This window comes from Esox lucius, chromosome 24, assembly GCF_011004845.1.
Source record: "Esox lucius isolate fEsoLuc1 chromosome 24, fEsoLuc1.pri, whole genome shotgun sequence".
NCBI classification, from domain to species: domain Eukaryota; kingdom Metazoa; phylum Chordata; class Actinopteri; order Esociformes; family Esocidae; genus Esox; species Esox lucius.
Window position 1 is genome coordinate 8627409 of NC_047592.1, and position 13047 is coordinate 8640455.

The window sequence follows — 13047 nt, forward strand, 5'->3', positions numbered from 1 at the left end:
AGTAACCAAAAGACTCCTCTAGATTGAATCCTGGAGCTGGCAATGTAAAACACTCTGTCATTCTGTCCCTGAACAAGGCAGTTATTCTTAATTGCACACCCAGACGCCCAGTGAGGCAACACCTCTCTGGTTTGGTTAGGTTGGTTTAAAGAGGAAGTTACTGTTCACTCGAATCCATTATTAGTGCCGTCGCAGACTAATATAATGTAACCGGTGTCCACCTGCAGCCCTGCATGGCCTTTCTCCGGCTGGGACCTGGCGTTACAGAGTTCCTAAATGTCCTGTCCTTTGTACTTTGTACTTCACCTGTCTGTCTGTGATCCTGGTGGGTCATTATCAGGGCACTTTTATGGGACAGCATTTCGTCTCTTGTGTCGACTGTCCTTCTCCGTTCGAGTGCAGACTGAATATTGCCCCCTCTTCAAATGTTTGCTAGCGTGGCAAAACCAAACGACATTTAGGCTGGATCCCAGGTTAACATTTTGGGGCGAGCGTGGCTCTGAAATGACAGCCTTTTTGTCCCTCCCAGGCCGTCTTACAAATGGAAGCGGCAGGTGACCCAGCGGCAGCCGTCCATGTCCAAGAAGAGGAAGATGTCCCTACTGTTTGACCACCTGGACTCCGGAGAGCTGGCCACCCACCTCACTTACCTGGAGTACAAGTCCTTCTGCAAGATACTGGTACGTGTTTATGCCCAGCAGATCTGCCTTCTGATAGTGTTCGTTGTCTTCCTCTTTCCTGAATGATGGTTAAAGCGGTAAAGTGCTGTCAAGCCATGACGGGTAAATTCCGTAGTATGTCATGTATGTTCTGGCATGTGCCCTGTGTAACGTGACTTGGAATGACAGAGGTACAGCAGTGATTCAACTCGTAGACTGTGCACAGATAGATAACGTATTGTACAGTGGATATAAAAAGTCTACACACCCCTGTTAAAATGCCAGGTTCCTGTGATGTAAAAGAATGAGGCAAAGATAAAACATGTCAGAACTTTTTCCACCTTTAATGTGACCTATAATGTGAACAATTCAATTGAAAAACAAACTGAAATCTTTGAGGGGGAAATATAAAAAAATGTAAACTCACAATAACCTGGTTGCATAAGTGTGCACACCCTTAAACTAATACTTTGTTGAAGCACCTTTTTGATTTTATTACAGCACTCAGTCTTTTTGGGTAGGAATCTATTATCGTGGCACCTCTTGACGTGGCAATATTTGCCCACTCTTCTTTGCAAAAGCGCTCCAAATCTGTCAGATTGCGAGGACATCTCCTGTGCACAGCCCTCTTCAGATCACCACACAGATGTTCAGTTGGATTCAGGTCTGGGTCATTGTCGTGCTGAAAGGTGAACTTCCTCTTCATCTTCAGCTTTCTAATGGACGCCTGAAGGTTTTGTGCCAAAAGTGTTGTTTTTGCTCCAAACTTACCTTTTGGAATTATAGCCAAAAAGTTCAACCTTGGTTTCATCAGACCATAACACATTTTCCCACATGCTTTTGGGAGACTTGATGTTTGTTTTTGCAAACTTCAGCTGGGCTTGGATGTTTTACTTTGTAAGAAAAGGCTTCCGTCTTGCCACCCTACCCCATAGCCCATTCATATGAAGAATACGGGAGATTGTTGTCACATGTAGCACACAGCCAGTACTTTCAGTTCCTTTAATGTTGCTGTAGGCCTCTTGGAAGCCACCCTGACCAGTTTTCTTCTTGTCTTTTCATCAGTTTTGGAGGGACTTCCAGTTCTTGGTAATGTGTCTGTTGTGCCATATTTTCTCCACTTAATGATGACTGTCTTCACTGTGTTCCATGGTATATCTAATGCTTTGGAAATAATTTTTTACACTTCTCCTGACTGATATCTTTCAACAATGAGATCCCTCTGATGCTTTGGAAGCTCTCTGTGGACCATGGCTTTTGCTCTGAGATGCAACTAAGAAAATGTCAGGAATATCCTAATAGAACAGCTGAACTTTATTTGTGATTAATCAAAGTCACTTTAAATGATGGCAGGTGTTAATGACTTCTATTTAATATGAGTTTGAATGTGATTGGTTAATTCTGAACACAGCCACATCCCCAGTTATAAGAGGATGAGCACACTTATGCAACCAGGATATATACACTCACCTAAAGCATTATTAGGAACACCTGTTCAATTTCTCATTAATGCAATTATCTAATCAACCAATCACATGGCAGTTGCTTCAATGCATTTAGGGGTGTGGTCCTGGTCAAGACAATCTCCTGAACTCCAAACTGCATGTCAGAATGGGAAAGAAAGGTGATTTAAGCAATTTTGAGCGTGGCATGGTTGTTGGTGCCAGACGGGCCGGTCTGAGTATTTCACAATCTGCTCAGTTACTGGGATTTTCACGCACAACCATTTCTAGGGTTTACAAAGAATGGTGTGAAAAGGGAAAAACATCCAGTATGTGGCAGTCCTGTGGGCAAAAATGCCTTGTTGATGCTAGAGGTCAGAGGAGAATGGGCTGACTTATTTAAGCTGATAGAAGAGCAACTTTGACTGAAATAACCATTCGTTACAACCGAAGTATGCAGCAAAGCATTTGTGAAGCCACAACACGCACAACCTTGAGGCGGATGGGCTACAACAGCAGAAGACCCCACCGGGTACCACTCATCTCCACTACAAATAGGAAAAAGAGGCTACAATTTGCACGAACTCACCAAAATTGGACACTTGAAGACTGCAAGAATGTTGCCTGGTCTGATGAGTCTCGATTTCTGTTGAGACATTCAGATGGTAGAGTCAGAATTTGGCGTAAACAGAATGAGAACATGGATCCATCATGCCTTATTACCACTGTGCAGGCTGGTGGTGGTGGTGTAATGGTGTGGGGGATGTTTTCTTGGCACACATTAGGCCCCTTAGTGCCAATTGGGCATCGTTTAAATGCCACGGCCTACCTGAGCATTGTATCTGACCATGTCCATCCCTTTATGACCACCATGTACCCATCCTCTGATGGCTACTTCCAGCAGGATAATGCACCCTGTCACAAAGCTCGAATCATTTCAAATTGGTTTCTTGAACATGACAATGAGTTAACTGTACTGAAATGGAAACCAGATCTCAACCCAGTAGAGCATCTTTGGGATGTGGTGGAACGGGAGCTTCGTGCCCTGGATGTGCATCCCACAAATCTCCATCAACTGCAAGATGCTATCCTATCAATATGGGCCAACATTTCTAAAGAATGCTTTCAGCACCTTGTTGAATCAATGCCACGTAGAATTAAGGCAGTTCTGAAGGCGAAAGGGGGTCAAACACAGTATTAGTAAGGTGTTCCTAATAATCCTTTAGGTGAGTGTATATATATTTTGTTTTTCATTTTTCCCCCTTAAAGATTTCAGTTTGTTTTTCAATTGAATTGTTCACATTATAGGTCACATTAAAAGTGGAAAAAGTTCTGACATGATTTATCTTTGCCTCATTCTTTTACATCACAAAAACCTGGCATTTTCACAGGGGTGTGTAGACTTTTTATATCCACTGTACATCCAGTCCTCTATGACTTAGTCATTTTTAGACTTGCTATATAAGTCATTTAGTGGCCACTCCCATCCAGAGGGACCCACACAAATGGGAGAGCCCATTTTAACACTGGCCCCTTCGGGGGAATCAAACCCGCCAACACGGCTGTTCCAAACTGCCTTTTTGTGCTCGGCCAGCGTGGCACTCGACTGGGCCCCAATCCGGGCCTGGGTGCATCAGTATGCCCAGTGAGTCATTCCACTCCTCTGCCCTTCCCCTCCAGTTCCAGGACTACCACAGCTTTGTGATGCACGGCTGCACGGTGGACAACCCCATCCTGGAGCGCTTCATCACCCTGTTCAACAGCGTGTCTCAGTGGATCCAGCTGATGGTGCTCAGCAAGCCCACGGCACAGCAGAGGGCCACGGTCATCTCCCACTTCATCAGGGTGGCCCAGGTACGTGAGCTGGGGACAGACGGCAGTCCGGGTCGAGCCTTTTCACTGCGGCTCTAGAGGGAAGCTCTTAGTGTTTTCGGTGGATCTCGTCGCGTCCTCACCGATCCATTTCACACAGCTGAAGAACTGTGACCAGCCACTGACTGTGTGATTGCCAACTTGCTGTCAGCTGTGATATACAACCCGAGAGGTAGCACTTTACAGTCACTTCGCAGCCTGAAAAGGAGGGTTTCTAAATGTTCTGCACCGAAATGAGTCACATGAGTTAATACACCGCGGGCCTGTTGCATTAAATAAATTGTGAAAGATTTGACAATGACTATTTTAGCTGAATCAGATTTCTCGACTGTGTGCCACTGACAACGCCCTTATTCGATCCGTCATGGCTTTGTTCCACTGACCTCTTTGACACAACCATGGTGGGACTGGGTTTAGGCAGTGATATGTGGGTATAGACCGAAGCTAGATCCATACCAATCTACCCTCCAGTAAAACTGTGCCTACACTTCTTCAATGCTACAAACTGTGTTCGTAGAAAATGACCAGCCATTATTCACAACAGAACGTGTCCCCGGGTGCTACTGCACCCAGGGTGTCACTGCTCACAGATGGGAGGTTATATTTAGAGTGGTTAGTGAAGAATGTCTGGAGTGTCGCTCCTTTATCTCCGGTCTCTCCTCTCTCCCCTCTCTCCTAAACTAACCCTTCATTATTTATTAAGTCACTCCACAGCAGGCTCTCACTCCTCTCTCCCACCGCTCCTTTTTTCACACGCCTGTTTCTTACCCCTACTATTTCTTACCCCTCTCTGAGCCCTCTCTCACCCATCTCTCTCCTTTCTCTCACCCATCTCTTTCCCTCCTTTCTCTCACTCCACTCCCTCACCTACCCCCCCCCCCCCCCGTCTTATCTATGCTTAAATAGCCCAGTTGGATGCTAGCTAGGCTGTCAATGCTAAATAAGTGGAACACCTTTCATACCAAATTGTAACACTTTGCCTTAAACAAATATTTGGGAGAACGAGAGGGTGTCTCTATGATTCTGCTCCATTAAACCACCAGCCACATGTGTCCCCTGTTCTCTCTCTTCCTGTTGTCCTGCTACTCCTCCTCTCCTTCACCCCTCCCTCCCCTCTCACTCCTTGCTCACCCCCCCCCCCCCTCTCACTCCTTGCTCATCCTCCCCCACCCAAATTCCATTCCTCTATTCAACCTCATTCTGATTCCCCTCATCGCAAGTCTTCATTAATCACCCTTCATTTCTCTTTTCAGTCTGCCGGTTGCTCCACAACCCCCCCTCGCTGTTGCCCCTACATCCTGTTGTGTGTCCTGACAACGTCGGCCAGTTTTTCCAAACAAAACGCCAGATAGTGGTTAGTCACAACGAAACGCGCTGGCGCATCGACGGGACACCCTGACATTCCCCTTCTATTGTGCCGTGCTGAACCCTGACCCCCCCCCCCAGTGCCCCGGGTGCACTGTGGTAGATCCTTCGCAATGGCGGAACCGCGGGGCAGCCACACCGAGCTGCTCATTGATCGGAAAAGACCGGGGCGGGTATTTGAGCGGGTGTTTGAGCTTAACCAAACGATGCCTGCTGGCAATCCTTCAATCCAGATGCGACACCATTGATTTTTTTCCCTGGATGTCATGTGAGCAGAAGGTCAGGGCATTGTCACCGCGGAGCCCCATTCACAAAGTGCTGCCACAGCCTTGATGCGACTGTTACAGCGTGTGTCTGTGCTGCTTTTATTGCCGTGGGTCTTGTCAGGATGGACAGGATTATCTTAGCACAAGCTGTGCACTTTATTGCTTGAGATTTTTCGTATTGTGTTGGTTAACGCTTGTCTGTGTGCGCGTGTGTGCGTGAGAAAGAGAGAGAATGCGTGTGTTTATGACCTTCCCAGGATTGATGTTGTGGCTATCGCTTGCCTTCATGATCTTAAATTTCATCCAATCCCCCCTGTTTCCCCCCCAGAAAAATAGTATTTCTCTTCTCACACACACACACACACACACACACTCATATCTCCTATCCCTGTTTCTAACTAGCTTGCTCCCCTGCCTTTGGCTCCTCATCAGTGTTTCTGTCGCCCTCCTCCACCGTCTCTCCTAAATCCTTGTTGGCACTGGTTCTAACACCCACTCTTACCTTCTCCTTGTCACTCGCCCCTCAATCTCACACGGTGACTCAGTCTCTCTACCAGTGGTTTCATTTTCTGTCTCTTTCTTGTACATCTTCTCTGTTTCAGTCTCCACCTATTCCCAGTGTCCAGGTAGACTCAATCTCCACCTTGTCTTAATCTCCACCTTGTCTTAATCTTCGTCTAGTCTTAATCTCCACTTAGTCTTAATCTCCACCTTGTCTTAGTCTACATCTAATCTTAATCTCCACCTTTTCTTAATCTCCACCTGGTCTTAGTCTACATCTAATCTTAATCTCCACCTTGTCTTAGTCTACATCTAATCTTAATCTCCACCTTGTCTTAGTCTACATCTAATCTTAATCTCCACCTTTTCTTAATCTCCACCTTGTCTTAGTCTACATCTAATCTTAATCTCCACCTTGTCTTAATCTCCACCTACTCTTAGTCTACATCTTGTCTTAATCTCCACCTAGTCTTGGTCTACATCTAATCTTAATCTCCACCTTGTCTTAATCTCCACCTACTCTTAGTCTACATCTTGTCTTAATCTCCACATACTCATAGTCTACATCTTGTCTTAATCTCCACCTAGTTTTAGTCTACATGTTGTCTTAATCTCCACCTAGTCTTAGTCTACATCTAGTCTTAATCTCCACCTAGTCTCAATCTAGACTCTTCCCAGACTGATAGTGTGGGTCAGATGGTAGAGAATGGCACTTGCAATAAGAGGATTACATTCCAATGGGGGCCCAGTATGTAAATGTAAGCAGTCTAACAACTTCAGTAATGTACGTCTCTCTGGGTGGGAGTAAATGAAAAAACTCAATCTAGTCTTGACCTGGTCTTGGTCTGGTCCTGGCCTGGCCTGGGCTAGTGAATGATTTTGGGTTAGGTCTGTGCCCATGATGGTGCTTCACGTTACCCTGTAACAGACCCGCAGAGCATCGTACAGTATATGGTCCATTCCACAATGTTTGAACACGAATGTAGCCAGACTGTGTGTGAAAACGATGCTGTTTCGTTGTGTGAACCTTATCCAACTAAGGAGAGTAGGAGGGTTACTTAACAACAACAGACAGACATTCTTTTCTACTTGCCCGCCTGTCTCTCACTCCACATATAGAAACTGCTCCAGCTCCAGAACTTCAACACTCTAATGGCCGTGGTGGGCGGGCTCAGTAACAGCTCCATATCTCGTCTCAAAGACACCCAGTCCCACATCAGTAACGAGACTAACAAGGTGAGCTAACTGTCCTCATGTCGTACCTTACGAACACCCTATGTCCTTATTTAATACCTTATGAACACCTCAGGTTGTTCTGTCACAACTTATGAACACCTCAGGTTATCAAGTCAGGCCTTATGAACACCCCAGGTCCTTCTGTCATGCCTTATGAACACCTCTGGTTATCAGGTCATACCTTATGAACACTTCAGATTACTATGTCATACCTTATGAACATGAACAATTTGAACCATATAGGCTGTGTCCCAATCGAGGATCCTTTTTTGGTGCGAGGTAAAACTATTTGCAAAGGAAAGGTTATAGAGTCCTATAACAATCATGTACTCATTGAAATCATTGTAAAATGGTATTAATATAAAACATTACATTCCAAGGCCCTTTTAGGGGCTGTAGCTGTACCCTGGAAGTTGTGTTAGGAAACTCCTGGTTTACAGGGCATATCAGGCCTGCAAAGTTATGTTTTATGCTGCCTAGCAAAGCGATTCTCTATTTCTGTTATTGGAATCCAGAAAAAAATATTTAATTGCCCAGAATCTGCGCTGGGAAGGAACAACCAACTTGGTTACAGATGCAAGCATTTTAACCACTGACAGATTAGATTCATTCAGAAAACTCAACCAATTTAGATATCTCCTTTTTTTGTTTTTAGACCGTTTTAACCCACAACACCACCCTTCCTCCATCCTTGTCTGCCCCCACCCGTCTCCCCGTCTACCCAGGTCTTCAATGGCCTGATCGAGTTGGTGACATCCTGCGGCAACTACAGCCAGTACCGACGTCGTTTCTCGGAGTGCACCGGATTCCGTTTCCCCATCCTGGGCGTGCACCTCAAGGACCTGATTGCCGTGCACGTGGCGCTGTCCGACTGGGCCGACCCAGAAAAGACCAGGGTCAATCTCACCAAATGTCAGCAGCTGTACACCATCCTCCATGAGCTGGCTATGATCCAGACCACTCCACCCAGCATCGACGCCAACACCGACCTGCTAAATCTACTCACGGTCTGTGTCACAGATTTTTTGGGGTGACCTTGGCCCGTAGGCCTGTGACCGTGACCATAGGACAAGCCTAGATAGAAATGGAACTTAATACTCAAAATAACATACTGTAAATACTGTATGTTCCCCATATTTGGGTATGTTCGGATATGCTTCTTGTGTATTGGTGTACCTTGATCGTTGGTTCATACATTTTTTTTGGTGTTTCTCTGCGTTTGTTCGTATTATCGTCGTTGAGAAAAACTGTTGATCCAAGATGGACGATCTTGTCCATGATGAAAACTCGATAAAATTAGAAAGTTGGCAGAAGCTTTTTCCATTTGGGGTTTTAGAGGGATGATTTAATCAGCGTTGTAGAGGGTCTTTTCGTTTATTATCATATGCTTTTTGGTCTTTGTTTATTTCTTCTGACCCTCCTATCACCTTTGTGGCGGATACGAATGACCGTATCCAAGGTCTGTACATTTAGATGAACAGAGAAACCTCAGCAACATAATAATACAGCAATCTACTGAAAAATAAATGGAATCACTTACTGCGTCAGGATAAATGGGGAACTGTCAGTCAAATTTAAGGAGTAGAGTAGCTCGATGGCCTTATAGGAATTGCAAATTCTAATAGGTTCTGGTTGGATTCAGATTTCAGCCGGTCATTTTCATAGCGGTGCCAGGTTCTCTCTATAGTGAAATGACTAAACTACTTTACGTAGCCATACGCCATTGGATATTGCCATATCATTTCCTTTCAAGTGAATAGTAATAAGGAATTTGTTTTGGCACTCCTTACTATTGCCAAATACTTTGTCCCATGACTTGTAGTACAGGAAGTGGAATGTCAGCTACAGAGACTAGTCCACAGGCTAATGGTTAAATCCCATCGTGATAACTCATGTCGCCCTGCCTTCGATTTTTTGTAACACCCAGAAATGTATAGTACTCCCTTTGGTTGAGCAGTGAAAACGATTTTCTCTTGCTTTTAGTTGGTCTCTTTCTCCTCCTCCCCTCTCTCCACCCCTTAGGAAATTAACAGCCAATCAGGATTAACCTCACCTGACATCCACTTGCTATTGGGATATGTTACGGTTTATATCCTGTCCTGTTCTTCTTAGCTGAGATTTTCCTTTATTGGCCTGGTTATCTTCAGGGAGATCATCACTACTAGTAGCTGTGTGTGTCTGTGTCTGTGTGTGTGTGTGTGTGCAGTCTGCAGCTCCTGACAGTGTATGCTTTATCATGATAAATGAGATAAACTTCTGTCATTCTCACGCTCCAAGCTAAACTTTTGTGTCTGCATCTGGCCTGTGTCAGACATGATAAGCTTTCAGTGCACATGGGAGGCAAATTTTTTTTTCAAGTTATAGCAACCCTTGGGATAAACTGAATATTCTACTACAGATGTTCATTGAAGATTGTGGTTTGGTGGCAGTGTCGTTTCTATTTTTCATGGTCATTTTCCTTTTTCTCAATCTCGCTCTCTTTCCCATCCTTTGTCTCTCTAACATGAGAGCTATTATCTGCTTATATTACCACAGGCCTATACATAATCTGCAACAGTATCTACTGCCAGGTCTTCATTTTCTCCTAAAATAAGGCAGATCGACTCTTCAACAGGAAGTTCATTCTTTGAAGTTAATGATAAATACAGTGGATATAAAAATCTATACACCCCTGTTAAAATGCCAGGCGCTTGTGATGTAAGAGAATGAGCCAAGATAAATCATGTCAGACCTTTTTCCACCTTTAATGTGACCTATAACGTGAACAATTCAATTGAAAAACCAACTGAAATCTTTGAGGAAAAAAAAAACAACAAAAAACTCACAATAACCTGGTTGCACCAAACGAATTATTTTGATTTTATTACAGCACTCAGTCTTTTTGGGTAATAGCCTATTTGCATGGCACATCTTGACATGGCAATATTTGCCCACTCTTCTTTGCAAAAGCTCAACCTTGTTTTCATCAGGCCATAACACATGTTTTTGCCAACTTCAGCTGGGCTTGGAGGTTTTTCTTTGTAAGAAATGGCTACCATCATACCATCCTACCCCATAGCCCATTCATATGAAGAATAAAGAAGATTGTTGTCTCATGAAGCACACAGCCAGTACTTGCCAGAAATTCCTGGGGTTCCTTTAATGTTGCTGTAGGCCTCTTGGAAGCCTCCCTGACCAGTTTTCTTTTCGTCTTTTAATCAATTTTGGAAGGACGTCCGGTTCTTGGTAACGTCTCTGTTGTGCCATATTTTCTCCACTTGATAATGACTGATTCACAGTGTTCCATGGTATATCTAATACTTTGGAAATTCTTTTGTATCCTTCTCCTGACTGATATCTTTCAAATATGAGATCTCTCTGATGCTTTGGAAGCTCTCTGTGGACCATGGCTTTTGCTCTGAGATGCAACTAAGAAAATGTCAGGAAAATCCTACTAGAATAGCTGAACTTTAATTTAACTTTAAATGATGGCAGGTGTGTAATGACTTCTATTTAACATGAGTTTGAATGTGATTGGTTAATTCTGAACACAGCCACATCCCCAGTTATAAGAGGGTGAGCACACTTATGCAACCAGGTTATTGTAATGTTTTTATTTTTCATTTTCCCCCTCAAAGATTTCAGTTTGTTTTTCAATTGAATTGTTCACATTATAGGTCACATTAAAAGTGGAAAAAGTTCTGACATGATTTATCTTTGTCTCATTCTTTTACACCACAGGGGTGTGTAGACTTTTTATATCCACTGTAGTTTGTGATTGCATCATTTTTAGGGAAGTGGGATTGGAATTCCTGCTCGTACTCTACAGCTGTGTTTTTCAAAATGTCTTGTGCCCGTGACTGGGAAAGCATGAACTTCCTCCACTGGGGACCACATATAAAAACATAAAAAATAATATTGACCGTCATTTTCTTTAATTACAACATTCATTTTTATGTAACAATTTCTCTATGATTTCTACTACTCCAACGGATTGAGTGGGTTTTATCATTAAAGGGTCCGGCTAGCTATTTAATATTAAATTGCAAGACACATTGGGTCCATTGGAAACAGCCCTGTGGTCTTTTAATGTGTCATAGACAGCTTGTGAGTAGAAGCCCTGCGAGTGTTCCTGAGATCATGTACATTTATTGCAATGGGTCATAAATGCTCTGTTCAAAACCAGGAGTCAAATTTGCCATAGTGAAATAGGAAGCAATAAATGTGCTGTCTCTTATTACCATGTTATGTTAACTGAGTCTATCTTCCTTAGTTTGAATTATTTGACTTGAATTAGCTGCTACTGAGCAATTTAATTTAATTGGATCTGTATTTCTAATTTGCCAACGCTCAAGGTTTTGTATATCATTTCATTAACACAGGATATTTTTAGAATGTGCATTGAGCTTTATCCCGCAAACTCTTCTGACAGTCATTCATGAGCTTAATGGAAAAGGTAGACGCTTATTTTTAAGTGGTCGATACTCATCTTATTTACAGGCCCTATACAGTTCATTCCACTTGGGCTTTGTTCGAATGGAAGACAGAGTTAAAACGTCAATACACTTTTGAAACCATAGCAATCACGTAAGGGTTCTCCGTGGAGTGCGCAGCGTTAACAAACGAGAAACGGGCTTCAAGGTTTTTGGTCCAGTCAGATCATTTCACGTGGTTTATTCATTCATTCGTGAACAACGAGAGGATACCTGTCGTCTTGCGTTTTGATACGAGAGGGATACGAAGAAGCAGTGAAGCCTCCTGGAACAGCAGGACGTTGTGTTGTCCTCCTTTTATTGTCAAGCTATCCATGTGTAGCCCCCTGCTATGGGTAGCGCCTGTATTAATCAGACCTCCACGTCTTGTGTTTTAGGTATCTCTGGACCAGTATCACACTGAGGAAGAGATCTACCAGCTGTCTCTGCTGAGAGAGCCTCGCAGTGCTAAACCAGCGGTGAGGGAAAAAGGGGCGGGCCATTTTCACAGGACAGCTCATAGGAAACTATTGCAGTTATGTTGGCATGACATTTCAACAGCCTTGTCCTCTTGAGTTCAACTTTTCTCTTTAACTGCTTCTAGGTCTGTTTTCCGGGAGGTCTCTCTTCTAGGAAATCTCCCGGTCCTAGGAACTATGCTGAAATTACGATAATTACCCGCTTCGCGTGTAATTGATTCATGCCCCCCCCTCGTCTTCTCATTGGTTTGGTAGAGCTCCGGTCCGGCCTCTGCCCCCTCCCCCAAGCCAAAGCCATCGATGATTGATGAGTGGGCCGCGTCAGTGAAGCCCAAAGCAGACCCTGCGGTCATCAACAAACACATAGAGAAGATGGTGGACGTATGTCACGCTAAGTCTCCCACATACAGCACAGTCTGGCGCTGATTGAACCTCAGTGTAATGCAATGCTCCGTGTACTTAGTCTTACATCCACTTCACAGCTTATTGCAACTTGTTGAGGCCACATAATTGGCCTGGAGCACAGCGGTTGCCTTCTCCAGTAGCCTCTTATTAATCACAACAAGTCCCTGTGATGACAAACACAGTGATTGGAATGCGGGACTCTGTGTGTGTTTGTGATGTGTGTTTCCGTGGTTACAGTCCGTCTTCAAGAACTTTGACACAGACGGGGACGGTCACATCTCGAGGGAGGAGTTTGAGATCATCCGGAACAACTTCCCCTACCTCAGCAAGTTTGGAGAACTAGATAAGAACCAGTAAGAGACAAAACCAGC

General features: G+C 44.0%; 1 protein-coding gene across 2 annotated transcripts in view; it reads left to right on the forward strand.

Moving 5' to 3' along the window:
• Nucleotides 1-13047, forward strand: part of LOC105020724 (RAS guanyl-releasing protein 2) — a 50023-nt gene that overhangs the window by 26782 nt on the left and 10194 nt on the right. For both annotated transcript variants that reach the window (XM_010887958.5, XM_020043541.3), the window contains 7 exons: nucleotides 530-680; nucleotides 3782-3955; nucleotides 7225-7341; nucleotides 8067-8348; nucleotides 12191-12271; nucleotides 12527-12652; nucleotides 12914-13029. In XM_010887958.5, coding sequence (XP_010886260.2) covers nucleotides 530-680; nucleotides 3782-3955; nucleotides 7225-7341; nucleotides 8067-8348; nucleotides 12191-12271; nucleotides 12527-12652; nucleotides 12914-13029 — 1047 coding nt within the window. The remainder of the gene's footprint in view (nucleotides 1-529; nucleotides 681-3781; nucleotides 3956-7224; nucleotides 7342-8066; nucleotides 8349-12190; nucleotides 12272-12526; nucleotides 12653-12913; nucleotides 13030-13047) is intronic.